General features: G+C 38.1%; 2 protein-coding genes across 3 annotated transcripts in view; both read right to left on the bottom strand.

Annotated features, from left to right (window-relative positions):
• Positions 1 to 1,158: 1,158 nt before the first annotated feature.
• Positions 1,159 to 7,379, bottom strand: tpma (alpha-tropomyosin). Of its 2 annotated transcripts, XM_084405797.1 has the most exons (10): positions 7,031 to 7,379; positions 6,609 to 6,734; positions 4,380 to 4,513; positions 3,729 to 3,846; positions 3,502 to 3,572; positions 3,329 to 3,404; positions 3,123 to 3,185; positions 2,980 to 3,049; positions 2,208 to 2,286; positions 1,591 to 1,901 (listed from the first exon to the last, which is right to left on the bottom strand). In XM_084405797.1, the coding sequence occupies exons 1-10, from the start codon at positions 7,142 to 7,144 to the stop codon at positions 1,898 to 1,900; spliced, it is 855 nt and encodes a 284-aa protein (XP_084261923.1). In that variant the 5' UTR covers positions 7,145 to 7,379; the 3' UTR covers positions 1,591 to 1,897. The 2 variants fall into 2 exon arrangements, with proteins under 2 accessions (XP_084261924.1, XP_084261923.1); XM_084405798.1 differs by lacking the exons at positions 1,591 to 1,901; positions 2,208 to 2,286 and adding an exon at positions 1,159 to 1,294 and having other exon boundaries at positions 7,031 to 7,256.
• Positions 7,380 to 11,065: 3,686 nt separating this feature from the next.
• tln2a (talin 2a) overlaps positions 11,066 to 24,907 on the bottom strand; it is a 56,202-nt gene continuing 42,360 nt past the window's right edge. The window contains exons 48-59 of the mRNA XM_084405524.1: positions 24,773 to 24,898; positions 24,540 to 24,608; positions 23,957 to 24,073; positions 21,900 to 22,085; positions 21,696 to 21,803; positions 18,159 to 18,264; positions 17,648 to 17,772; positions 16,610 to 16,735; positions 16,127 to 16,189; positions 15,859 to 16,041; positions 14,031 to 14,156; positions 11,066 to 13,176 (exon numbers count right to left, since the gene is read on the bottom strand). Coding sequence (XP_084261650.1) covers positions 13,048 to 13,176; positions 14,031 to 14,156; positions 15,859 to 16,041; positions 16,127 to 16,189; positions 16,610 to 16,735; positions 17,648 to 17,772; positions 18,159 to 18,264; positions 21,696 to 21,803; positions 21,900 to 22,085; positions 23,957 to 24,073; positions 24,540 to 24,608; positions 24,773 to 24,898 — 1,464 coding nt within the window. The 3' untranslated portion in view covers positions 11,066 to 13,047. The remainder of the gene's footprint in view (positions 13,177 to 14,030; positions 14,157 to 15,858; positions 16,042 to 16,126; positions 16,190 to 16,609; positions 16,736 to 17,647; positions 17,773 to 18,158; positions 18,265 to 21,695; positions 21,804 to 21,899; positions 22,086 to 23,956; positions 24,074 to 24,539; positions 24,609 to 24,772; positions 24,899 to 24,907) is intronic.

Raw genomic sequence — 24,907 nt, 5'->3', positions numbered from 1 at the left:
TTTACCTGTGTCAGCTGTGTTGTCGATGCCTCAAGAGAAAAGAAAGTGCAGAGCGCGAAAGCACCAGAGTGACTGAAGGATTGCCGTAAAGCAGTATCTCTGGTCGTACGATGTGTATGACGTCATTGACACTTTAAAATACTTTTTAAAGCAAATAAGTGACTCTAAAAAATCTAACACCCAGCAATGTGTAATTTCTTTGCATCTCCTTTCGAATACAATATTCAAATTACTAGACAAAAAATTATATCCTGAGAAAAGTGGATTTTGATGGGTATACTGCCATAGACCTCCATTCATTCTGCACTCGTCCTGTGAGCGCCCTCATATGGAATCAAAGTGGAACTGCAACCATTTCAGAAGCCAGAAGTGTACTGAGAGTGAAACTTCTCGCCTTATTAGACATTCTCTGATATTACGTTTTAAAATACTCGTAATTAGACTAGTTACTTTTTTTTACTGATTACATGATTACTTGTTCTCACGATGGCAATTCATTATTCAAAATTCATCCCATTACTTCTCTTTTTATCTTTAAATGTTCCTTTCTATGTATTTGGTCAATAAAAAAACAAGACATTAGGCATTTTGAGATTCGATTTTTTTTATTCAGGTATATTGATAATTTTGGCAGTTGAAAAAAAAATAAAAATAAAATGTAAACTTTTATATTTGTGTAAGTTACCTGAGGGTGGTGCATTGCATGCATGTTACATGTGATGACAATGGGTTGATAGTTTTACAAGTGTCTTATTCAGTTACTTGCTCTAGTCATATGTTCTGATTTTAAAAGTACTTCTGACATGTAGCCTATAAATAATCAACTCTTATAACACAACACACCTTTGGTAATGATCCAAAGTGAGTTATATAATGCAGAAGGCACTTCTACCTTTCTATGTAAACTTTTCCCTCTACGTAAAATACAGGTTGGCTGTATTTCATTTAGGCTGTTAATCATTTAATGGACACAGGTTGCCATGATTTTTTTTTTATTTAATATTTAAGCTTTAGGTTTTGTGGATAAATCTTTTTTATTTTATTATATATTTTTTTTAGCCCTGAGATAAAAAGATCAAGATCTCCAGTATCAACAATAATAGAATAATGAAATTATGGATTGTCTGTCATCCATTATTGGTTACTTTGTGAACACCACAAACAATAGACAGAATGTAATATTTAGTGTACACCCTGTTTTTTTTTCTTATATAGTGAGATTAGAATTCATTAAGTGCTAAACTAAGCTCATGTGAAAGGACCCGGTTTTTCTGGAGCTGTTGATATAGGGGGTCTGAAGAGAAGAGAAGAGAAGAGAAGAGAAGAGAAGAGAAGAGAAGAGAAGAGAAGAGAAGAGAAGAGAAGAGAAGAGAAGAGAAGAGAAGAGAAGAGAAGAGAGAAAATTAAAGGAAAGATGTTAGTAAGAGCATTTACCCAAAATGGTTTATTAAAGATTATGCTGAAATCTTTCTTTCAATTCTATATTTACATTGCCATAGAACCTTTGGTGCAAAATCATGATGGTATGAATATGATCATTACAGGTGAACGTAAGCTGTCGAAGAGAGAAGCAACATGAGGTGATGAGAATGAGCTTTTTTCTTTGGATTTTATTCAAGCTTCTCGACAATAAATTAAGGACATATGAAATCAAAAGAGTTAAGACATACTAAAGAGAGAAAGGAGTGGGGAGCTTACAGAGATGGGAGGAAGTTTTATTTTACAGAAAGCAAAAAATTTCTGTACAAGTGATGGGACTATAGTGCTGAGTGCTCCATCCCCACTGAGAATAGTGTGATGGAGAAGGCGGCAACAGAGAAAAGGAGAGAAACATAGAAGAAAATGAAGGAGATGCCGCTCAGATGGTGCCCGGAGCCAGAGATGAGATGTAAAAAATTTAACTGTGCAGGGGGAAAAAGAGAGAGAGAAAAAAAGAGTTGAAACAAATGATAGATGGTGATATTGAACAACAAAGGGCATGCAAGAGATCAAGTGTTTGCTTATCTGTGTAATCTACTCTTCTACATCACTTTATACTGAGTTAATCAATAGAAACGCTTATGTGATGCAGGCTCTAAAATGTATAGTGGATTCTAAAATCCATCAGCAAACCTGAAAATGTATTTATATTAGCAGACAGAGAATCTGGAAATGCTATTAATCCAAAAGCACGTGTGCACACTGGAGTAACAGGTGGGGATAGTTACATGGAGGTCATGTCGTTGAGAGCGTGGTCCAGCTCCTCGCTGATGGCTTTGTACTTGAGTTTCTGAGCATACAATTCATCTAAAGTAGCCAATTAAAGGCCAGAACGGTGGAGGGTGTTGAATGGAGAGGAATGGAAAAGAATGGAGAAACAAGAAAATAAGGGAGAGGAAGCAGTGCAAAGGCGGATTGAACAGTGACAAGTGGCCATAGAGAGACAGAATTAAACAGAAATGAAATGAGGTGAGATTACCTTCTTCAATAATGAGAAAAATATGATCTTTTAAATACCTAAAGATAGCAGTGCCGATAAGTACTGCTGTTAATTTAAAGGCGTATCTTTTAAATCACTATAGGAATTGTTAATAGCAACATGTCCTCTTAGAAATAAAGGTTCCAAAATGGTTTTCCCAGCGATGCCATAGAAGAACCATTTGGGTTTCCCCAAAGAACCTTTCAGTGAACAGTTCTTTAAAGAACCATTTTTTTTCTTCACGTGAAGAACATTTTAATAATCTAAAGAACATTTTTCCACTATTGGAATTCCCATTGTTCCATTGGATGTTAAAGGTTCTTCATGGAACCATAGATGCCAATAAACAACCTTTATTTGTAAGTGTATGAATGCAAAAAGGACTTGAACCTGTTATTCTAAGGATGAAACTAGCGTCTCTCTATAAAATGAAAAAGTAAGTCTCACATTGATTCTAAATAGCTTGTTTTAACCCGTGTCTAATAGCAGCATGAAAAACAGTGAGGTACAAGTTGACATACCCTCCAGATCATCAATGGTCTTCTCAAGCTTGGCGACTGATCTCTCAGCGAACTCAGCACGAGTCTCAGCCTGGAACACAGAAAGTTTGTCAGGCCCTCTTATATCAATGCTCACACACACAAAAAATAGGTGATGAACTCACCTCCTTCAGTTTGTCAGTCAAGACCTTGATCTCCTCCTCATATTTGTCCTCCTTGGCTGAGTACTGTAGATGGAAAAAAAGGATTAAAGGACTGTCTATAAACACCAACACACAAAACAAATATACGCAGATGATCATTCATGCATACACATAAATACCTCTACACACACACACACACACACACACACAAACATTTACACGCTTACCTTCTCAGCCTGGGCCTCCAGAGACTTCATGGTGTTGGTCACGGTTTTCAACTCCTCCTCCAGCTCAGAGCACTTGCTGTGGGAGAGAGTGACAGAAAATGTGAGACAAAAATAGCCAGGCATAGGTTAAGGTAAGCATGTGTTTAAAAAGTATTCAATTTGTTTGTTTTTACCCCTCATTGAGCTCAGCGCGCTCCTCAGTACGCTCCAGCTCAGACTCAACAATCACCAGTTTACGGGCCACCTGTGTACCATCACAAAAGAGAAAAGTTGTGAGCGTACATGCATTTGTTTATGCTGTCCAAGGGGAAGACAATTATTTTATCGGATTTTTTTTTATATTTGGATTATATTTATTTATAATAAATTATAAGAGAGAGAGAAATGAGAGAGAACTAACCTCCTCATACTTGCGGTCAGCCTCCTCAGCAATGTGCTTGGCCTCCTTCAACTGGATCTCCTGCAGTTCCATCTTCTCCTCATCCTTCAGGGCCCTGTTCTCAATGACCTTCATGCCTCTGAAAGCGAGAGAGAGAGAGACTTTGGGTGTTATTTCGCTCCCTAAAAATCACGCGACCTATTACATATGTTTGATAAACTAACACTGCATCAAAATTTGCTAGTTTCGAAACATCAAACGTCTATCCTCCTCTTAAAATGGGGATTTTTGGCTATCCTATGTCAGAGGTTTTGGCTTTATATCTATCAATTAAAATCATACTTTGCCATAACTTGACAAAATCTACTGAATTGATATTCAATTCACTGTAGTAAAAACTGTAATATAAACTCATTTTAATTTCCAATTTTTTTTATTGACTTTTATTAAACTGATTTAATTTTATATTTGTTTAATGTTAATAGCTATTACAGTCCATATCATTGGTTTAAATTGTATTTATATGTATCTTTTTTATACACTGTTTTTTATTTTTTTACTAGGAACATATTTGGGAGGGGGGGGGGGGGGGGGGGTAGTTTGACCTCCTGATATTTCACTTTTCAAAATTGTTTTTAAGAGTCTCAGGCCCAACTTTGTTTCCATACACACCTCTCACTCTCATCAGCAGCCTTCTCAGCCTCCTCCAGCTTCTGCAGAGCAGTGGCCAGACGCTCCTGAGCGCGATCCAACTCCTCCTCAACCAGCTGGATGCGTCTGTTCAGGGAAGCGACGTCAGCCTCAGCCTGCGCGCACACACACAGCAATGAACATGAGCGCGCACTCATACGCCTAGAAATGCACATTTCACTAGATGCAGACAGACAGGGTTTGAGAAATATCTCTAGAACTTAACGCTCTCGCTAATAAAGGTTTTCTGCGAGTTGTTCACCAATACCACACAACATGTAAAGGTTATCGTCTAGGATTTTTGGTAAACATTAGCACTGAAAGGCAGGAGGACGGGAGCTGTCAAAAAGCTTCACCGCCCTCTCCATCTGTTAAGCGCCAGTTCACCATCAATTATCGCGACTTTCTAACGACGCGAAACACTGACAACGTTGTTTAAACATAGTTTTCATGACATATCCTGCTTTCTGACGTGATTGATGGGAAAACGCGCTACAGTTGGCCTACTAATGCACTTAAATGATTATGGCAGGTAAGCTCACAGATTGCCTGGCTGCGCGCTCGGACGCGAGCTCCTCTTGTAGTCTCAGCATGTTGCTTTCAGCATCGTCTGCTTGTTCTTGCAGCGATCTGATTTTCTTTTTCACAGCCTCAAGATGTGCCGTACCAGCCATCACGGAATATACTGGTTGTCTGAATGGTTATCACAGGACGTGACTGCGATCCGGTTAAGCAAGTCGTTCGACTGGGTTCATTCCCAGTCTGGTGGTAACGCTTTAACAAACACCGGAAGTCAATTCATTTACGCCGTATTATCGCATTTTAAACTACCGCTTTGGCCACAAGATTTGTTTATAAATTACAAGAGAAATGTCATTGCGTTTCGTGTATTATGGCAAGAATGAATGCTGACAATAAGGAACACTATTAAAAATTTAATAAATAAAAAATAAATGTAATGAATTGGATTTGCGAAACTGCAAATTGTTTAAGTGTATATTAAATGCGACAATCTCTCCGTCTATTCTTTTCACATTGTGGCCTCTACAGATTTTATACTCATTTAACTGTGTTCGATTTTCTGAGCGTACAGCGCCATCTTGTGATGTGATTCTGCAATACAAGTGGAGCACAATTTCTCCCAAGGAGGTGCAATACAGATTGTTTTCGTTTGGTGAAACTGGGAATTCTGGGCTTCTTCTCTAATGACATCATGGCGCCTCTTCCCAAGGAACTACAAACAAAGAGGAGGTCCTACAAGGGTACCTATTTTATTTTAACATAGCTATAAGTTATAACGTTAGCTTCAAAAGCGTTTTGAAACTTTAGAAAAATTAGGCTACCTTTAGTTAGTGAGCGCTAAATAGATGCTCGCGAACTTAAGTTGCTTTTGTTTGAAGGTATAACTGTCTATAGCAACAGCAGCTAGATCGCTGCATCGACAAAAATATGAGGGCATTATTTCTTTATTTAAGACATCACAAATATATAGGCAACAGTGCTGACGGCTAACGTTAGCTAACTTCGCTAGGGGCGCCAAACGCATAGAATGACCCTCCTTTGATTATTTGAGCCCACAAAATTACTGACACAAATCGTTTCAGGCATTGACCCCCTGAAAGTCTATGAACAAGTCTTTATTTATAAAAAAAAATAAAAAAATTCTAAATTGGGCCATAAATCTATATTCCTATATTAGGCTATATTGTTTTGTATTGTATAACGAATAATGGGTTGATATTCATTTTTAGTCCAGGACTATTTAACAGATATAACTTTTATTATACAATATAATTATTTGTATCGTTTATCATACTATCTAGAATAGATGGATGATGGCTGATGGTCTTAAGTATCCAACGAGGGTGAGGTGAAATTCTACACGGACCCTATTAAGACGATTGTAGGTGGGCAAGACGAACCCCCCAGACGCTTGCCTTATAAAGCGCACTGCTAAATTTAACTCGCCGTTTGCATACACTCTCCTGCACATATGGCATTCGTTTACCAGGTGGAGCAACAACTTTTAAGAATGGCCTTGAGTCATTTTAAAATACAAATTTTGTAGTTTCCGATAAAGTTTAGTCGGTAAAGCATTGCCAAAGTACGAGATGGTAAATATGAAATCACGTGTAGCCTATATAATAAGTTTAACAGACTGCCTAGCAGGGGTGGGCACAGGTTACGCGTGACATCAGACGGCATGCTTACATCGGTAGCTTTCTTCTCAGCCAGCTCCAGTTTCTCCTGAGCATCCTTAAGGGCCTCTGAGTATTTGTCCAACTCATCCTCAGTACCCTTCAGTTTCTTCTGCAGGGCGACCAGGTCATCCTCAAGCTGCAAGAAGAGCACGTGTGTCAATGGACATGGATAGGCACAAGAACAACTGCCATACATCAATTAACCATGCAGGCCTATAAAAAAAGACAGTCTAAAGTATTAGTGAGATATCTATTATGAAAATAGAATGAGAAATAGAAATAAAATAGATTATGAACTAGATATAGAAAAACGTATTAAAAATAGAATAATAGCATATGCTACAGCATAATAAGTTGAGAAAACACAAATCCAACTTCATAAAGTCTGATCTATAAAGGTGTACAAGAGACACCCGGGTGCCCATGTCCAACCTGTTTGCTTCTGTCCTCTGCTCCCTTCTTATCGCCCTCAGCCTGCTCTGCTCTGTCCAAGGCATTCTCCTTGTCGAGCTTGAGCATCTGCATCTTCTTCTTAATGGCATCCATGGCTGTGTTAGTGTATGGGTGGTCACACCGAACTGAGAGAGGCGATGAGCGTCTGTGCTGAACCGAACGCTGAGCTGGAGTGCGAGCTCGTCTCGCTGTAGCCTGTCAAATATGTGCCTTCACAGGAGCCTGAGAAGTTCCGCAAGACACCCAATACTTTTTAGGGAAGGACCCTTGGCGGTTCCTCCTGCCTCGCGTCTTTTTTTAAGGATCTGGACGGCGATTCGCTGCCCTCAGACATTTGACCATTGAAATGCCTATATATGGGATCTGAGGGCCAAGACGTCTTGCAAGGGGGCCGCGTTCCTATTTCTAACACCCTGAACCTGAAGAGAAATCTTGGGAAGAGGAGTAAAACTGTCCGGAAAGCAATTTACCCGCTGTCCAATTCATGCTAAACGCTGAATATGCTAACCCCAACATATAAAATGTTTATTATTTCCCCTCATAAACTCTTTACAAAGAAAAGTAAAAGTCTTTGTGAGAAAAAAATCGATTGGTTTTATACAGCACGCGAGGGTCTCATGAAAGTGATTATCTTAAGGAAAGGCGTTACTATCTCTGGGTCAGCCTCGTAACAGAGAGGCATGTCAACGAGTCCCTCAGGCATTGTTCATAATCTGAAGAGCTTTAGATACGGTGGCTGTTGAACAGCAATCTCTCAGCACGCTAGCATTCATTCAAGTATCGTGCTGGCTTTAATCGGCCGCGGTAAAAGCCCCCCAAATCTCTTGGAATCACAACGACGTGCCGTGTGGCAAAGCTACAGCTGTCGGCCATGCCGCGAAGATACAAGCCTCATGTAACGCGTCTATATGGACTTTGCTACACCATTTAATAAATTGTCACTTACGACTGAGGTTACTTGGGTCAATATCGCACACGTGCAAGTTAGGAGAGAAAATGGGCTACATTGTAGGCTATTTGATACAGTTTTTACCTTCATAACATTTTTAATGCAAAGGTGTTGTTGGATAAGAAGATCACAAGAGTGTTTCTACAAAGCTGAGGTGTTTGCACTTAACATTAGGCTAATTTCTTACACTCTCACATTCCCACTCCAAGAACTTTTTCCAGGAGGTTATTTTTACCCTGAAGGAAGCACCTGCCACAGTCTCTTCTTAGCTGTTGTAAGACAAGCTTTGCAACATGCACAACTAATCTTAATCATGGATCACACAACAGTGTTTATATCATTGTGTAGCCTCCTATTACAAATGTACTGAACTATACTAATGAACTACATGCACTTAATTTGTACGGAACCGTTTTTATGTGCATGTTTAGTGCTGTCATTCAGTATGCATGAAATATGTAACATGGACACTTTCTTTGCCTTCATGGTCTTACATTGCGTTAAAGCAACGTTTTTTGTGCAGAGATGCTGATGGAAAAACACACACATAGAATTGTTTCTGTATGCCTTAAGATAGATTCAAATCAACTAGTCTAGCTTCATTCTTTTCTCACCGCTTTTAGTCTTCCAGAAAGATCAGACTAACAAGTTATAGCCAGAAACATTTAAGCAGACGTGCAAAGCTTCCTCACGGGGAAAGCCTTTCAACGGTACATTTACGCCTGGCACTTCAGCCTGCTAAATGCCTTTGATTTAACTTCAAGATTTTCTGGATGCTGCTAACTTTGATACTATTTTGTATCATTTGTATGATGTCATTTGCAGTTATACACACTCTTAAAATGTTCCAAATGTGAGTTTTCACAGCAAGGCCATAAAATAACCAGTCTGAGTTTTTCGAAGAACCTTTCAGTGAAGCAATGCCACCTTAATTTTTAGGAATTTAGTCTGAAATTGATTTACAGAAAGCAGCTAATTAAATGTTGCTAATGAAAACTAGTAAAATTGACACTTTAAATGTTTAGAATTATATTCTGTTAACTGAGATCTAAGATTAAAGTATTGCTAGTGCTATTATGATGGAATAGAATTAAATAGCCATGAACTCCATTATGTTGAGAAATAAAACATAACCATACACAATGGGTTCACTTCTCACCATCTTTCCCTCTCTCCCACTAAAATCATAATGCATGAAACGTCTGCCTAAGAACATTTACCAGTTCTACTTGCCAAACCAACTGAAACTCCAATTGTACTAACTGTAAATCTTTAAACATGCATATCTGCTATGATCATCTCCCCACAGGGGACTAAAATTAGCACCTCTCTGAGTATGTGATCCCACCCAATATAGCCCCATACTCTCATGCTGACTAAGACATACCACCTCAGCCCTACCCCATGCCAAAGACCAATGGCTTAAAGGGGCAGCCAGCCTGAACTTAGTGCAGTACTGCCATACAGAGTTGATCTAGGACCAGATTACATTTTCTCAGTTCACAATCATAAAGAATATCTCAGAATAACAGCAAAACCGGTAGAAACAGGACACTGATACATGCTTTAAAAGAACGAGACAATGTTTGTGTCAGTCGATTTAACAAATCACAGATGCAAAGTAAGTACCTTTTTTTAAATGTATATATAAATCTCACAAAGCCTTACTATTTGGGGAGAAGGGTGAGAAGGTACATAGAAGGTAAACTTGCTTCTATTTGGCATCTTGCAAAAGATTTATAACTTTCTAAATTGAGACTATACATATTTACAGATGACTGCATAGAACATTAATCCAAACTCAAGCGTCATGCGAGATAGCAAAATATTAATATTTTTTCTCAAAGGAAGATTTGTCACAAATACTAAACTTTTGTATTTGACCCTTTTGTGATGAACATTTTGAACACACTGTCTCTCAGCTGCCGACTCTTTTATAGTACTTTTTGTTTCCCTTTATTGCCTGTCTACTGATAAAAATGATTCTGTGGTGAAGTAAATACTACAGAAAAACAAATTTAATTTCTACATGAAATAGTTAAGTCAAGAATTTAAGTAAATTCTACATTAGTACTCAATTCAAGCTTGTAGAACTTAAATCGTAAAAAAATATAAAAATTAAGTAAAACCTACTCAACATTTTTGTTTGTTTTTTGATACTGGTGTTCCCATCATGCACTGGGGCATGACTAATTAACAAGTTTTCTCTGTTTTCCTGCTGTATTTACATGGTTTTATCTTTGCTTTTGTTGTCAGGTTTAGTGACTTGCCATTTTGTGACATCTGGAGTTTATTTGCTATACTCAAAATGACACATTCATACTGTATACTCAAAAACGATCCATCGAATGTTACTGTCATTGTGTATCAAGCAGAGGTCTCTGTGTTCAGGTATCACATTTTGTCAATTACGTAGAAATGGTGTCTACACAATATCTATTGTTTTATATACTTAGATGTTCCTAAGTAAAGCATACACTTTAAAAGTGTGGTTTAATTCAGAGTTATATTGTTTGAGTAAAAAGTTTTGCAAAGTAAAATCCAACTAAGTAGAAATTACTCAAACCTTTACTGGCCAAGTTAGTCATTTTCTTTGTTCATTTTACTTAACTAAGTTAAGTAGAGTTAACTTAATTCCTTATGTGAAATTTACTTAAAAGAAAATGTATACAAAATCTTTACATAAATTTGACATGTTTTCCGTGCATGTTTTTTAAATGTTGATTTAAACTGTATGAATAAAAAAGTATGAATACAATTAATAATTACTACAACTATCAGTATTATTATTACTAATACTAATATTATAAAATGAATGAAGTATTAATACATTATTATTACTGTACACATTACAAGTGATTTACTAAGGGAAGTGACAGGCAGCTGAAGCCCATGCAAATGTTTTTGTAATATAATAAATTCATATAATAAGTTCATTCTCCAATATACCATATAAGAAGCCTTATAAAATAAGAATTGTGATTGTTAACTCTCTAACACGGTTCAGTGCACAACCAGCAACTTATACTGTGGTTCCATTGCCAATTCACTCTCAGGCAAGGTATAAGAAAAGCATTCCATGTGAAGATGAACATCATATAAAGAGAACTATACTTTGAAACCCTTTATTTTAAGTTAAAATGTTCTTCATTATAGACAGATGCTTTACATGTAACTTCAGGTCTACGCTTTTACGGCAATGCTACAAGCAATTATTCAAAGACACCCAAAAATAAACAAGTCAATTGATTTTTCAAAATGTGAAGTCACATATAGTAATTTCTCAATATTTTAGACTCTTCTATAGTCAATGCATGAGATGGCAACATTGATCATTCTGCAACTCTGCCATTAGATGACATGAAGCATGCACAAGAAATGCAGGACAAACATGTGCTAACATAAACACATATTCGTATATAAGCCATGACAGAACTAGCTAAAGGAGGAACTGCTTAAAGTGAGTTGCACAGGCCACGTTATGACCGACAATGACTTGTTGCAGTAATTACCAAACTTCAACTCGTACTCTTCCAGCTCTGAGCATGAGAGAGCACAAAAGTAGTAACAGATAAGCAGCAACTCAGCTTTGACAGACACACTACGGTGAATGCAAGCCAGAATGTACACACCTGATCTTGTCTCCTGCAGTCAGAGAACTGATACGTTCATTTGACTGATAAACTAAGGCACTGAAACTAAATGCACATAAAGCCAGAGAAAGGAGGGCTGTAGTAGCAAAGCAATGAAGCACTGAGAACCGAATGTGATTTCCAGGATTGCATATGACCATCATACAAGCATAAAAGTGACACACCAGAATATAAGGCTAAAAATCAAAGTCATACCAGCATCAAATGATTTAGAACATTTAGATAAGGTATATGATGAAAAGAAAAAAAAAACTCAAAAGTAGCTACAAACAGCACTATAAAATACTGCAGTGGCCAATCATTTCAGGACGAGAAAAAAAAAAAAATTCATTCTTAAAAATGTGCATAAATGTTGAAGTTACAGTATGTCTGGCTCTACCAAAAGTGAAAAAAAAAAACATTCAATCAGCCTTTTAAACATACATCCTCATGCCTGCAGACAACAAATATGAGAAATTCAATTCCATTACATTTTAACACATACATTCAGTATTTAGGATTCATTCATGTAAAAAAAAGAAAAAAAAACTGATGTGGTTTAAGGTCATATTTTAAAAAGGTTTTAAGGAGTTGGAGGTGGATTTTCCACAGTACTTTTTTGAGGTTAATATGGTCTTTTGATTCTCCATTTATAATCCATGAATCACTACATCCGGTCATTGCATTCTCAAAAAGCGTATGGTCAGCAAGAAAAAAAATCATTTGAGAAGCTGCATTTTAGACCTTTCATTCTGAGTGATTTTGTTTTACATTGCACATGTACGCACATTTCGCTACATAAATATCTTTTATTTGTATACTTTGTGAACTTCGAAGCAATGAAAGTGAAGCATAAAAAAAACGTATCTCACCATTACAAATGTACAAGTGTTAAACATTCAACTGGAGTTTAAAAGGCTGTTCTCTAACAATCAGGTTTACTCCTTTCATTACTCCTTTCTGCTCGACTTTAAACTTGATGTAAACGTCAAAGTCTGTACCTTGTTTGAAACCCTAAAATGCTTTATTTTAATGACTGAGCTCAAACAGGCCTCATTAGTTCATCTTCAACACTCCAATCCCACAAGTGTAATCCCGCTGTTCGGCACGAACATGCACACACACACTGACAAGTTCAGAATCATGCCAGAAATCCAAAGCTTCTTCATGAGGGTGTGGTGGAGGCATGAACACATTCACGGTAAAGGAGATGAGATGGTTGTTGTTTGTATAGTTCTTCAAGAGTTTAAATATTTAAAAAAATTCACAGTCCAGTCAACTAATTCAATAACCCTTCATCAGTTTCGTAGGTGTTGTATGGACTGCACTATAGGTTGAAGAGAAATCCATCTGCGCTCTGAAGGCAAAAATCAAATGGTGGACAACTTGATCACGAGGAAGCCAACATATATGTTTTAGTCCTCATCTTCTCTGAGTTCACTTGGCAGGAACTTGTACTGTTGTTGTCTGATCTGTGCCAGCTTCTTACGGGCCTCTTCCAGCTCCCTCTCCTTCCTCAACATCTCCTCCTGAGCAGCAATAATCTGGGCCAAACAGACAATGGAACACAATTAAAACAATAACTGAATAAAGCTTAATATGGGGCAGCATAAATTGAATAACACACACACACACACGACAGGGAACGTGCCAAAAAATGTATTCAGAGTGGTTTTGCATTACATTACTCATTTAGACACATTTTGTCGTCTACATAAATGTATTTATTTACTTAACTTTATCTATTTAACTTAACAACAAAAACATAGGCATCAAGAAAAAAATTATTGGTAAAGATGCATTTTAGACATTCAGTGGTTTTGTATTAAATTGCACATTTACACACATTTAATTTTCTAGATAAATTTAGATAAAAATTGTATTATAAATAACTACAATAAAAAAGCCTAAGTGCATTCCGAGTGTATAGGTTATAGGTAACACTTTACAATAAGGTTCATTAGTTAACATTATTTACTGTATTAACTAACATGAACTAACAATGAGCAATACATTTGTTACTGTATTAGTTCATCTTTGTTCAATAAAAATACAGCGGTTCATTGTTTGTTCATGTTAGTTCACAGTGCATTAACTAATGTTAACAAATACAACCTTTGATTTTAATAATGTATTAGTAAATGTTGAAATTAATATTAACTAAGATTAATAAATGCTATAGAAGTATTGTTCATTCTTAGTTCATGTTAACTAAGGTAGTTAACTAATGAACCTTATTGTAAAGTGTTACCATTTTATACGTAAATATTTATTTATTTTTATTAACAACAATAATAATCAAATATATTATTAATATAGATTATAAAAAAAAAATAGTACATTATTATCTAATTATTATTAAATAAAGCATAGATAGAATTCAGCCTGTAAATCGTACCTGAGCAATTCCTCCGACAAACCTGGTCTTGACCACCACATTGTCATCATCAGACTTGTTGAAAGCAGCTTTCTGGGCAGCTCGAACCAGACTGTCAGAGGCACGTTTCACAGCATTGCCTGCAGCCTGCAGATCGCACAAGTTCAAGAAATATGTCAATGAAATACATAGTAAATGAAGATAGTACGGTAAGGCTTACATGTGAACATTTAAGGCCCCGACATACAGCAAGCGAAATCGAAGAATGAACTGCTGGGACGTCATTTCGTCAGGCCAAAACGAAGTTCGTTTAGAGTTCGGTTTGGGAGTTCGAAACATCTTGCCAAAGCAAAACTTTTCGTCCGTGAGGGAAAACATCAACACACAGGAGCGCTGTTTGATTTTCATGTTTAATACATTAAAGCTGCTTGATTTTAAGCAATCTTTTGTATAAAGTGATTTATAAATAAACATGACGTGACTTTACTTATGCTGGGTACACACCAAAAGATTTTTTACATCTTATAAGATGTTCAAAATGTGACCACAAACATGAGGACAAAAAATCCTAGATTTAACCGTTTAGTGTGTGGTGTGCCATGATGTGACAAAGACAGCACACCACACACAAACAGATTTTCAACCAGATTCTCGACTGTGAACACAGGAAATCTCGCGAGACTTCTGAATAAGCATTGCGGACGATATGCAGGAAGAAACTGCGATGATAGTGTTTGGAATGATTTTCACAGAACACGTTGTATAAAAATTCGTGCTGTTGCCACAAATCAACAAGCTGGTTCTTCATCTCTGCTGTCCACATCAATTTCACTTTGTGCTGCACCATGACTGCGTTTGTTATGCTTCCGTCTTCCATCATCTCGATTCGCGATCGGGGTGGCTCCGACGTTCTTCCGATCAGGTTCGGACACTCTTAAAGGGATACTCCACTTTTTTTGGAAATAGGCTCATTTTACAACTCCCCCAGAGTTAAACAGTTGAGTTTTACCGTTTTGGAATCCATTCAGCCGATCTCCGGGTCTGGCAGTACCACTTTTAGCATAGCTTAGCATAGATCATTGAATCGGACAAGACCATTAGCATCTCTCTCAAAAAAATTAACAAAGAGTTTCGATATTTTTCCTATTTAAAACTTGACTCTTCTGTAGTTACATCGTGTACTAAGGCCGACGGAAAATGTAAAGTTGCGATTTTCTAGGCTGATATGGCTAGGAACTATACTCTCATTCCTGCGTAATAATCAAGAAACTTTGCTGCAGTACCATGAGTGCAGCAGGCGTAATGATATGACGCAGCGCCTGATAATAGTCCCCAGCTCGGTAGCCTATTATCAGGCGGCATGCGCTGCATCATATCATTACGCCATATCCCTTTAACACACCTCACACCAAGGGAAAATCTGATAAGATAATCTGTAGAACCATCAAGATAATCGGGACATAGCTAGGATTGTCGGAAGGGGGGAAATCGGCCCAAAATCAGCCCGATTATCTTTTGGCGTGTACCCAGCATTAAGTGACGAATTGCAGAGCTTGTGCAAACATATCCACCTTGCTATGATGATCAGATGCTTTTCTTATGCTTTATTAAAAAATGCTTGCTGTTTTCAAATTTTTGTTGTGTGTTTATTTTGTTGTTGAGAGGAAAGCGCACAGCACCTATTTACATATTCATCTAAATGCCGCTCTCAGCATCGGATGTTCGCTGACAGTAATCGTCGTCACCGACGAAAGAACTTCACCGTGAGTATATCGGGGCCTTTACAGTGCAGTTACTATTTGAATATCAGAATTAATTCAATCTTTTTTCTTTATGCAACCGTATATACCTGTAGCCTCCTCATAGCCTCTGAATCCTGGTCAGCTTTAACCTTGCACGCCACCAACAGCTGTGCAGTGGAAGCAGCCACTTGTTTGGCAGAAGAGATGAGCTTTTCTTCACTGGCATGGCCTTGGACTGATGCGTTTGCTGCCTCACAGAGGTTACTGGTGGCTGCGGCAACCATGCGTGCCTGCAACAGTGAGGAAACAAAGCAGTCATACAGGGATACAACATGATGACATTTTATTGTCACTGTTAAATGCTTAAGGACTTACAGCAGATATCAGCCCTTGAGACCACTGTCCATCATCCACAGCATTGGCAGGGATGGTTCCCACCTTCACAAAGGAAAAAAAGATGGCAATGAGTCAATGAAAAATGCAAGAAACAGTTGCTTTTAAAGTCAGGCTATGAAGTCAATGTATTCATGTACATCATTATTTTTTTCAAAATTCATGTGCCCTCGTAATATTGAATCAAAACCGCTTCCCCTCCCCTCTTGCAGCATGATCCTTTCTCTTCTCTGATGACGAGGGCGGGACAACCTGTCTCTCACATGAGATCACAGCAACAGCAAATCACAACGATCCAATCAATTCCCCATGGACAAAATCAAGTCACGCCCTACAATTATTTCTCATTCAAGAAGGATATACAGTACGTCACAATAGGGAAGAAAAGACTATTGCAATGTCCGTTTCATGCGAACATTATATGGACTAGTCAAGCTTTTTTTGGTTCATGCTATGTTTTCTTACCTTGCCTTGGGCTACGAGTTCTCTCTGAGCTGCTGAAGCTGACTTTACAAGGGCGCTGGTGGCTGCAGCAATAGATTTGGCTGCCTCAAGTATCTGTTCTTCAAAGTTTAAACTCTCATCAGCTTGCTGCAAAGAAAAAAATAGGAAAAGTTCAGTTGTTACATTTAATTTGATGGGTGGAACAACAATAACAAAAAGGGTCTTCTGAACTGAAAATGATCAGCAATGCAGTTTCTTAAAGGGTTAATAAGGAATTCGCTCCTGTAAGAAATTATAGTCTGCTCCGACCCAGGTTCCATTCCAAGATAGGTGGTTGATCATGCTCATTCCCCAAAAATGGCTTAATTATCATAGAGAACAACAAAGTCCCCAATTTAATTGTTTATGCCCCATTTAAGTGCACCACATCCTAAGCAAATAGTCATCAATTTTAAAATGGGAACATGTGTGGGAATCTGAGAGGGTTCAGACAATAGGGTGTCTGAACCTTATTAACATACAGGGCACAGCTGTTAAAACAGTAACCACTTCATTTACATGAGAAGTAGTAAATTGTAACTGTATAAAAGGTTTGAGCTTAGGATGTTCAGGGTTCATATTTATATGGTTTTCATTTATATGGCAAGTGTTCAAAGACACACAAGGAACTACTAGTGGCATTTTGAATTCCAGTACATTACAAATACACACAAACATAACAGTTTTAAATTTATTATAGAATACAAATATACATGATATAGAATTAATAAATATTACATTAATATACTACCAGTCAAATTACGATTTAGATTAAGAATCTCTTATGCTCACCAGGGCTGCATTTATTTGATCAAAAATACAGTAAAAATAGTAACATTGTGAAATATTGTGAAATAAAACAAAGCTGTTTTCTATTATATTTCAAAATGTAATGTATTCATGTAATGGCAAAGCTGAATTTTCAGCAGCCATTACTCCAGTCTTCAGAGTCACACATTCCAAAAATCATAAATGCAGCGTTGGTGAGTCTTTAAACAGTGCATTAAGCATGTGCATTACCCTTGGTTTGGCTCTTGGTTTGAGCTGCTCAAGTTTCTTGGCCGCTGCTTCAATTGAGGCAGCAGCTCCCAATAACTCAGTTTCAGCGATCACAGTAGGATCCTCAGGGTCGACCCACTCAGTGCCTAAACACACAATACACACACTGATCAACTGTTTGGCAGGCCTAGATTCAACACATAGACGGCATGCTGCAATAACTAAACGTGTGTGTCAGTTGCATGGGCAATGGATGATGCCTTTTAAAACAAACATGCCAGAGTGTAATTCATTTTGCCCACAAATGAAATGAATCAAAACAAATGAACAAGACACAAATGTGGTTAAATAAATAAGTGTTCTAAATGGAGTTTGCAAAGATGGAATAACATTTGTAGTCTAATGGTACTCACCCACATCTTGAGCGAGACGGGAAAGACAGGAAACTTTACTCAGCACAATAAATCCACAGATTACACTGAGCGAGTGTGTATACGTCTTAATGAAGGTGTGTGTCTGTGAGTGAGGTTACCTTTCATGGCCTCTGCTGTTTGAATCAGTTCAGTAACAGCTGCAGCAACCTTCTTAGAGAACATCGCCAACTTCTGTTTCTGGTCACCTGTTGGCTTTTGTAAGACCTGAAACAAATATTTATGTACATAAACAGTTCATGCTGTTTGCTTTTCATGTAGTGTGTTGTATAGCTGTTTGTGAATGTAAAAAGGCTGGTAAAGTTGCATGATAAATGGAGTTATTATCGCCCCAAAAGAACAGACCAATTCTGAACTGCTTGAAATGAGTCGTCAGTAATTCCAGTCTTTCTTCCTGCACAAACTTTCATAAGTTTTTAACAAATTTGCATAATTCCAGCCTATGGTCTTCATTGGCTGCCTGCGAAAAATGTCTACTTTGACCTACCCTCAAACACTGTAGTTAGTTATAGCTGAGGCCTGGAAGAGTTTGGTTCGTTTTGCCAACATGTCAAAAATACGCTGTTTTATGCTCTGCGAAAGCAAATCCACATTGCATGCATTTCCAAAGGATGAGGACTCAGGCTTGAATTGACACAGTTAAACTGAGGCCATCGTTACTGTCCGCATCCCTGTGTATAAAAGTGCTGAAAAAACCCCCAGAGCGGAAATTCACATATGGTAATGGACGTTTTGTTTCCAACAAGCAGGCCCGGATTGGGTAATCGGGAGAATCGGGAGAATTCCCGGTGGGCCGCTTCACTTTTGGGCCGGTCGAGGATTTTTTTTTGTTTGTTTCACATTTCAATGTCACGTTAGTAACATTACACGTTCCGCCTTCTGACACTGCAGCGCGCAGCCTCTGCATGGGTTGTACCATGTGAGGGAGTTCTCCCCTCCCCTGGTTGGGTTGGTTGGGTCCATAGCCCGTCTTTTCCAAAAAGTTTTAGGTAGGCTACCGCGGCCGCGGGCCCGCGGCATCGCCGGCGCCTACCAATAGCTGGGCCGGCCCTACCGTAACGGTACGCGTCAGGGAGGATGGATGGGAGGAAGAGGCCAGGAGGTATGGAAGCTTGTTTCCGCCACAGAATAAAACATTTTAAAAGATAATTGCGACTTTTTATCTCACAATTGCGAGTTTACATCTCGGAATACATCAGAATTGCGTGAAATAAAGTCTCTTATAAAGTCAGCATTGCGAGATATAAAGTCAAAATTTTGAGATATAAAGTCGCAATTGCGTGTTATAAAGTCAGAATTGTGTGAATTAAAGTCGCAATTGCTTCTTATAGTCAGAAATTGCAAGATATAAAGTCAGAACTGCATGAAATAAAGTTGCAATTGCTTCTTTTAAAGTCAGAAATTCAGAATTGCGAGATATAGTCAGAATTGTGTGATATAAAGTCGCAATTGCTTCTTATAAAGTCTAAGTTAATTATTATTTAACCTTTACATTATTTGTTGAACTATGGTATTAATACAAACTACACAATAGTAACAGCTGAACTGTTGCTTCATTTATCCAAATTGGAAAAAGTGCTAATTTGGAATTCCACCATGGAAAAAGTGGGCCGGTCTTGGGCCTGAACTCCAGGGCTGAAAAGTGGCCCCACTCCGGCCCTGCCAACAAGCACTATAAGCAATATTACAATATTAACTACAATATTAATTTGAAATGTCAGTGTCTTATAAGCCCATGTGGGCTGGGCGCAAATTTTGTGCATGACACTTAAATAAAATAAAATGAATGAATGAATGAATGAATAAGCGGTAGACCAATCAAAACAGACTGGGCCGTCTGACCAATTAGAGCAGAGTAGGCTCTCGGATAGGAGAGAAAAGCTCACAGCTCACATCTCACATAATATACACAGTGCCTTGTGAAACTATTCGTACCCCTTAATTTTTTTCCCACATTTTATGTTGCTGCCTTTAACTACTTTAAATTACTTTTTTCACATCAAGCTATACACCATAATGACAAAGCAAAAAAACAAAACAGATGTGACAACGTTGTTGTACAACTGAAATAAGTACATTGCATAAGTATTTGTACCCTTAACTCAGTACTTAGTTGAAGCACTTTTACAGCCTCAAGTCTTTTTGGGTATGATGTGACAAGCTTTGTACATCTGCATTTGGGTATTTTCTGCCATTCTTCTCAGATCCTCTCATGCTCTGTCAGGTTGGATGGGCAAACATTTTCAGGTTTCTTCATAGACATTCTATTGGGTTCAAGCCCAGGCTCTGGCTGTGCCACTCAAGGACATTCACATAGCTGTTTATAAGCCACTCTTGCATTGTATTAGCTGTGCATTTAGGGTCACTGTCCAGTTGGTATGTGAACCGTCTGCCCAGTCTGAGGTTCTGAATGCTCTGGACTAGGTTTTCATTAAGGCTAACTCTATATTCTGCTGCGTTGAGCTTTCCTCCTAACCTAACAAGTCGCCCAGTCCCTACCACAGAAGATCACCCCCACAGCATGATGCTGCTACCACCACACTTTACTGTTGGGATGGTATTGTGAAGGTGATGAGCAGTGCCTGGTTTCCTCCACACATGACGCTTGGAACTAAGACTCATCAGATCAGATATTCTTGTATCTCACAGTCTGAGAGTCGCATTTAGGAGCTTTTTTGCTAATTCCAAGTTAGTTTTCAAGTGTCTTCAGGAGAGGTTTTAGTCTGGCCACACTGCCATAAAGCCCAGATCGGTGGAGTGTTGCAGTGATATTTGTCCTTCTGCAAGTTTCTCCCATCTCCATATATGATCATGGAGCTAAAATAAAGTGACCATCAGCTTCTTGCTCAACACTCTAACCAAAGGCCTTCTTCATCGATTGCTCAGTTTGGCTAGGAGGCCAGCTCTAGGAAGAGTTCTGGTTGTTCCAAACTTTTCCATTAAGGATTATGGAGGCTACATGCCTCTTTAATGCAGCAGAATTTTTTTTTGTAGTCTATCCCAGATCTGTCTTGACACAACCGTGTCTCTGAGCCCTATAGGCAGTTCCTTTGACCTCATGGCTTGGTCTTTGCTCTGATATGCATTTTCAGCTGTTAAACCTTTTATTGAGAGATGTGTGCCTTTCTAAATCATACCCATTCAATTAATTTAGCCACAGGTTAACTCCACTGAAAGTGTAGTAACATCTACAAGCGAAATTGGAATGCTCTTGAGCTTCCCAGAATAGGCTAAAAGTATTCATACCCTTTTCTGGGACAATGTAATTATTTGAGTAATCAATGTAATAATTTATTTTTAATAAATTTAGAGAACAAATCTGTTGTTTTCTTTGTCATTATGGTGTATGGAGTTTAGATTGATGGGGGGGAAAAGTCATTTAAAGCAGTTTAGCATTAGTCTGCAACATAAAATGTGGGGAAAAAAATGAAGGGCTACAACTACTTTCGCAAGGCACTGTACATCGATGTTGCAATGTATATTAAGATCAAATTAAAGTGTTTTTGACCTTGGATGCATGTAAACCTATTGTAGGAGACCTCCAAAACCAAATTTAGAAACCTTCAAAAGAGCATAATCCTGAAGCAGCAAAGCACTGTACAGATGCATTTTGTGTGTGAACGAGTGTGTGTTTGTACCTGTAGGACAAGTTCTAGGAGATCTATATATCCATTGGTACATTCAGTGCCGTATAACAGAGCTCTTCTCCTGACGTCGTCACTCACTTCCTCGTGATATGCCGCTTGCTGAGGTGGAAAATACTGAGTCCATTACGCACACCAAAACCAACTTCGCTAACCCACAGATAATAAAGCACATATGGACACTGGCAGAAAACACACCTTGCATGTGGTCAGCATATCGGTTATGACCTTGCGGCTGAGGTTCGCCGTGGAGATGACATCTTCCTGTCTGGCAGAATTTCCTGCTGCAACAGCTTTCGCAGTTGCAGTGGTGATGCCCTTCGTCATGCGAATGAACTCTTCTGGAGTAGTTGACTTCTCAGGGGCTTCTTTAGACTGGAACATCTGAGTAAAATGACAACATGATTGTCAATTGGGATGTTTCAAATTTTGCTTTGTAACCATGCATGCCTATGTTTGTGTAAGATTTGTAATTAGCACTTAACAAATAAAAATAGGTCAAAATGAAGGTCAAATGAAAGAAAAGCATGGTTAACTTTAAAGGCCTTGATGCACTTCAAGGGAAATCGAAGAACAACCTGGTGTGACGTCATTTCATTTTCATTTTAAGGGTTATCATTGACCTCTTACTCTCTGGTGACTCGGGAAACCTCTCCATACTTTTATTACTCGACCTCAGCTCAGCTTTTGATACCGTCTGTCATATTCTTACTCATGAGCCTCTCAGAGATTGGCATCTCAGGATCATGCTATCCTGGTTTTCCTCCTATCTGACAGACAGAAAATACCACATCACCATGCACAATTATAAATCTCCCACTGTCATTCTCAAACAAGGTGTTCCACAGGGATCAGTTCTCGGCCTATTACTATTATTATTTACATTTTGCCTCTCGGACAAATTATTCGCCACCATGGTTTTCAATACCACTGTTATGCAGACGATATTCAGATATATATTGCTTGCCGACTGGACTCTATTCACCAGACTACATCACTATCATCATGTATTAATGAATTAAAGACCTGGCTAAACTACAATTTTCTCAGTTTGAATCTGACTAAAACAGAAATCTTAATTACTGGTCCACCATCTCTAACAAAAAATATAACTAATACACCCACACTTGACCTTGAAGCTACATCAATTATTCCATCTGCCACTGTCAAAAACTTGGGTATTACTCTTGACCCTTCGACGCTTATATTAGTCAACTCTGTAAAGCTGCATTTTTCATCTCCGCCGTATTGCCAAACTCCGTCCCTATGTCAGCCCAAAAGACGCTGAATCACTGGTACATGCGTTTATCACATCTCGCCTCGACTACTGTAATGTTCTTTTTTCTGGACTACCGGCACACTCTATCTCACGTTTACAATATATTCAATGGCAATGCGATATGCAACTGCAATCGCTCTTTTTTTGGACTGGGCAAATGTCTATTGTCCAATTATGTATGAACTGATTGTTTGTTCTTTACTGTTATTGTGAAGCGTCCTTGAGCTTGGGAAAGGTGCTGTATAAATGAAAACAACATTATTATTATTATTATTATTATTATTTCAAACAAAACCAAGCCAAAACAAAATTCGTTTGGAGTTCGAAACATCTGGAAAAGGTTGCTTTTGACAAGCTAAGTTCACTCCGATTGGTAAGCAGCATTGGTTTGTGGTGATTACGTAATACGTAGGTTGTGCTATGAGGCTCCGCCTTCTTTGATTTTTACATTTTCTCCAGTTCATTTATTCTGTCGAGGTCAGACACGAGTGAGACAAGAACAAACTGGAGAGTTATTTTATAGTAGATATTGAAGTAATTATAATTGAAAGCGATACTGACACTGTTTATTCATGTTTAATACTGCAAAGCTGCTTGTTTTAAAGCAATATATTGCAAAAAGTGGTAAATAAATAAAGGTTACGTGACTTGACTGAAGTGCCATATTGCAGAGCTTGTACAAACATATGCACATCACCATGATTAAATGCTTTCTTTACTGCTGTTTTCTCACCACTGTCATCTAAACGGCACTCTAAGAAGCATGGGTGGTGTCGGGGATGATTGCTAATGGTATTCAGCAGCAAAGGTATTTCAAACTTTTTTTTACCCCTAAATTAAGAACAAAAAAGAACTTTGTATATCAGGGCCTTAACTTTTAAAAAACTTTATGGGCTGGAAAAATAAAAGGAAAGAAAAAAGGAACATAAAAAAATAGACAATTAGTACACCATGTTTTCTGCATTTGCCGTCTTACTGTGAGTTCCTGTTTAATGCACTCGATAGTGGATTCCAGAGCTCTGGTTCCTCTTGAAGCCTCATCCTCCACTGCCTTCACCGTTTTTAGTAAGGATGTTACATTAGTTACCATAATCTGAACACAGAAGATGAGACACAAACACACACAAGTCAGTCACTTACATTTTAGATTCAAGAACATCACATTCTTTGCGAACATTAATTGCACTTTTACAGGAAAACATCTGATGTCAAAATTCAGTATTGCAAAATAGTTCCTTTGAAAACCAGCTATTTATAGACTACAGTTTTTAAATTAAATTAAAAAGACAAAAATTGCTATGTATACCCTAGAGCTTTATACACTTGCTTAATTCTAATTAAAGGATCCAAGGTTAAATTGATTAAACCATGATTTCTTTGAATTTTAAAAATTATTGACTCCAAACTCATGCAGAACTATGCCATTAATAGAGCATGTAGTTCAATTTATGGCACAATAGTTGGACTAAATGTGCAGTAGCGGATGGAAAAGAACACAGATTAATTTCCTCATTCATAATTAATCTGATTAATGGCACACACTGAAATGAGTTTCTCACCAGAACACTTCTACTGATATCTGAGTTAGGAGACATTTCCACCCCTGCGGCCAGATTTCTGAGGGACAACTGGGAGATTACAGTTTCAGAGACAAATTTATAACAGCTAATTGTCTAGCTGGACTGTTTCTAAGTAAGTTCTGTGCTCTTGAGGTATGAAGGAAAATTCGCAAAAGGGAGAATAATATTTACGTTACGCAGAAACGAGGCCTGAGCGTTTTTCACAGTCCTACCTTGGCTGCACTCTTGAGCTGGTACATTGAGGGGTCGTCGGCAGCTTTTCCTGCTGCACACTTGGTGGCACTAATGAGCTCAGCCAAAGCTTTAGCAACATCCTTCACTGCGTTGATCAACACCACCTACGAGGA

This window comes from Rutilus rutilus (assembly GCF_951802725.1).
Source record: "Rutilus rutilus genome assembly, chromosome: 3".
NCBI lineage: Eukaryota > Metazoa > Chordata > Actinopteri > Cypriniformes > Leuciscidae > Rutilus > Rutilus rutilus.
This window is presented reverse-complemented; position numbering and strand designations above follow the sequence as displayed.

What these genes read in the sequence shown, in the direction of transcription:
- tpma (XM_084405797.1), bottom strand. Translation starts at nt 7,144, where the DNA reads ATGGATGCCATTAAGAAGAAGATGCAGATGCTCAAGCTCGACAAGGAG. An exon ending in CAGAGGACAGAAGCAAACAG is followed by an intron (nt 6,735 to 7,030) that starts GTTGGACATGGG and finishes CTCTTCTTGCAG; the next exon opens with CTTGAGGATGACCTGGTCGC. An exon ending in TGGAGGCCCAGGCTGAGAAG is followed by an intron (nt 3,186 to 3,328) that starts GTAAGCGTGTAA and finishes TTCCATCTACAG; the next exon opens with TACTCAGCCAAGGAGGACAA.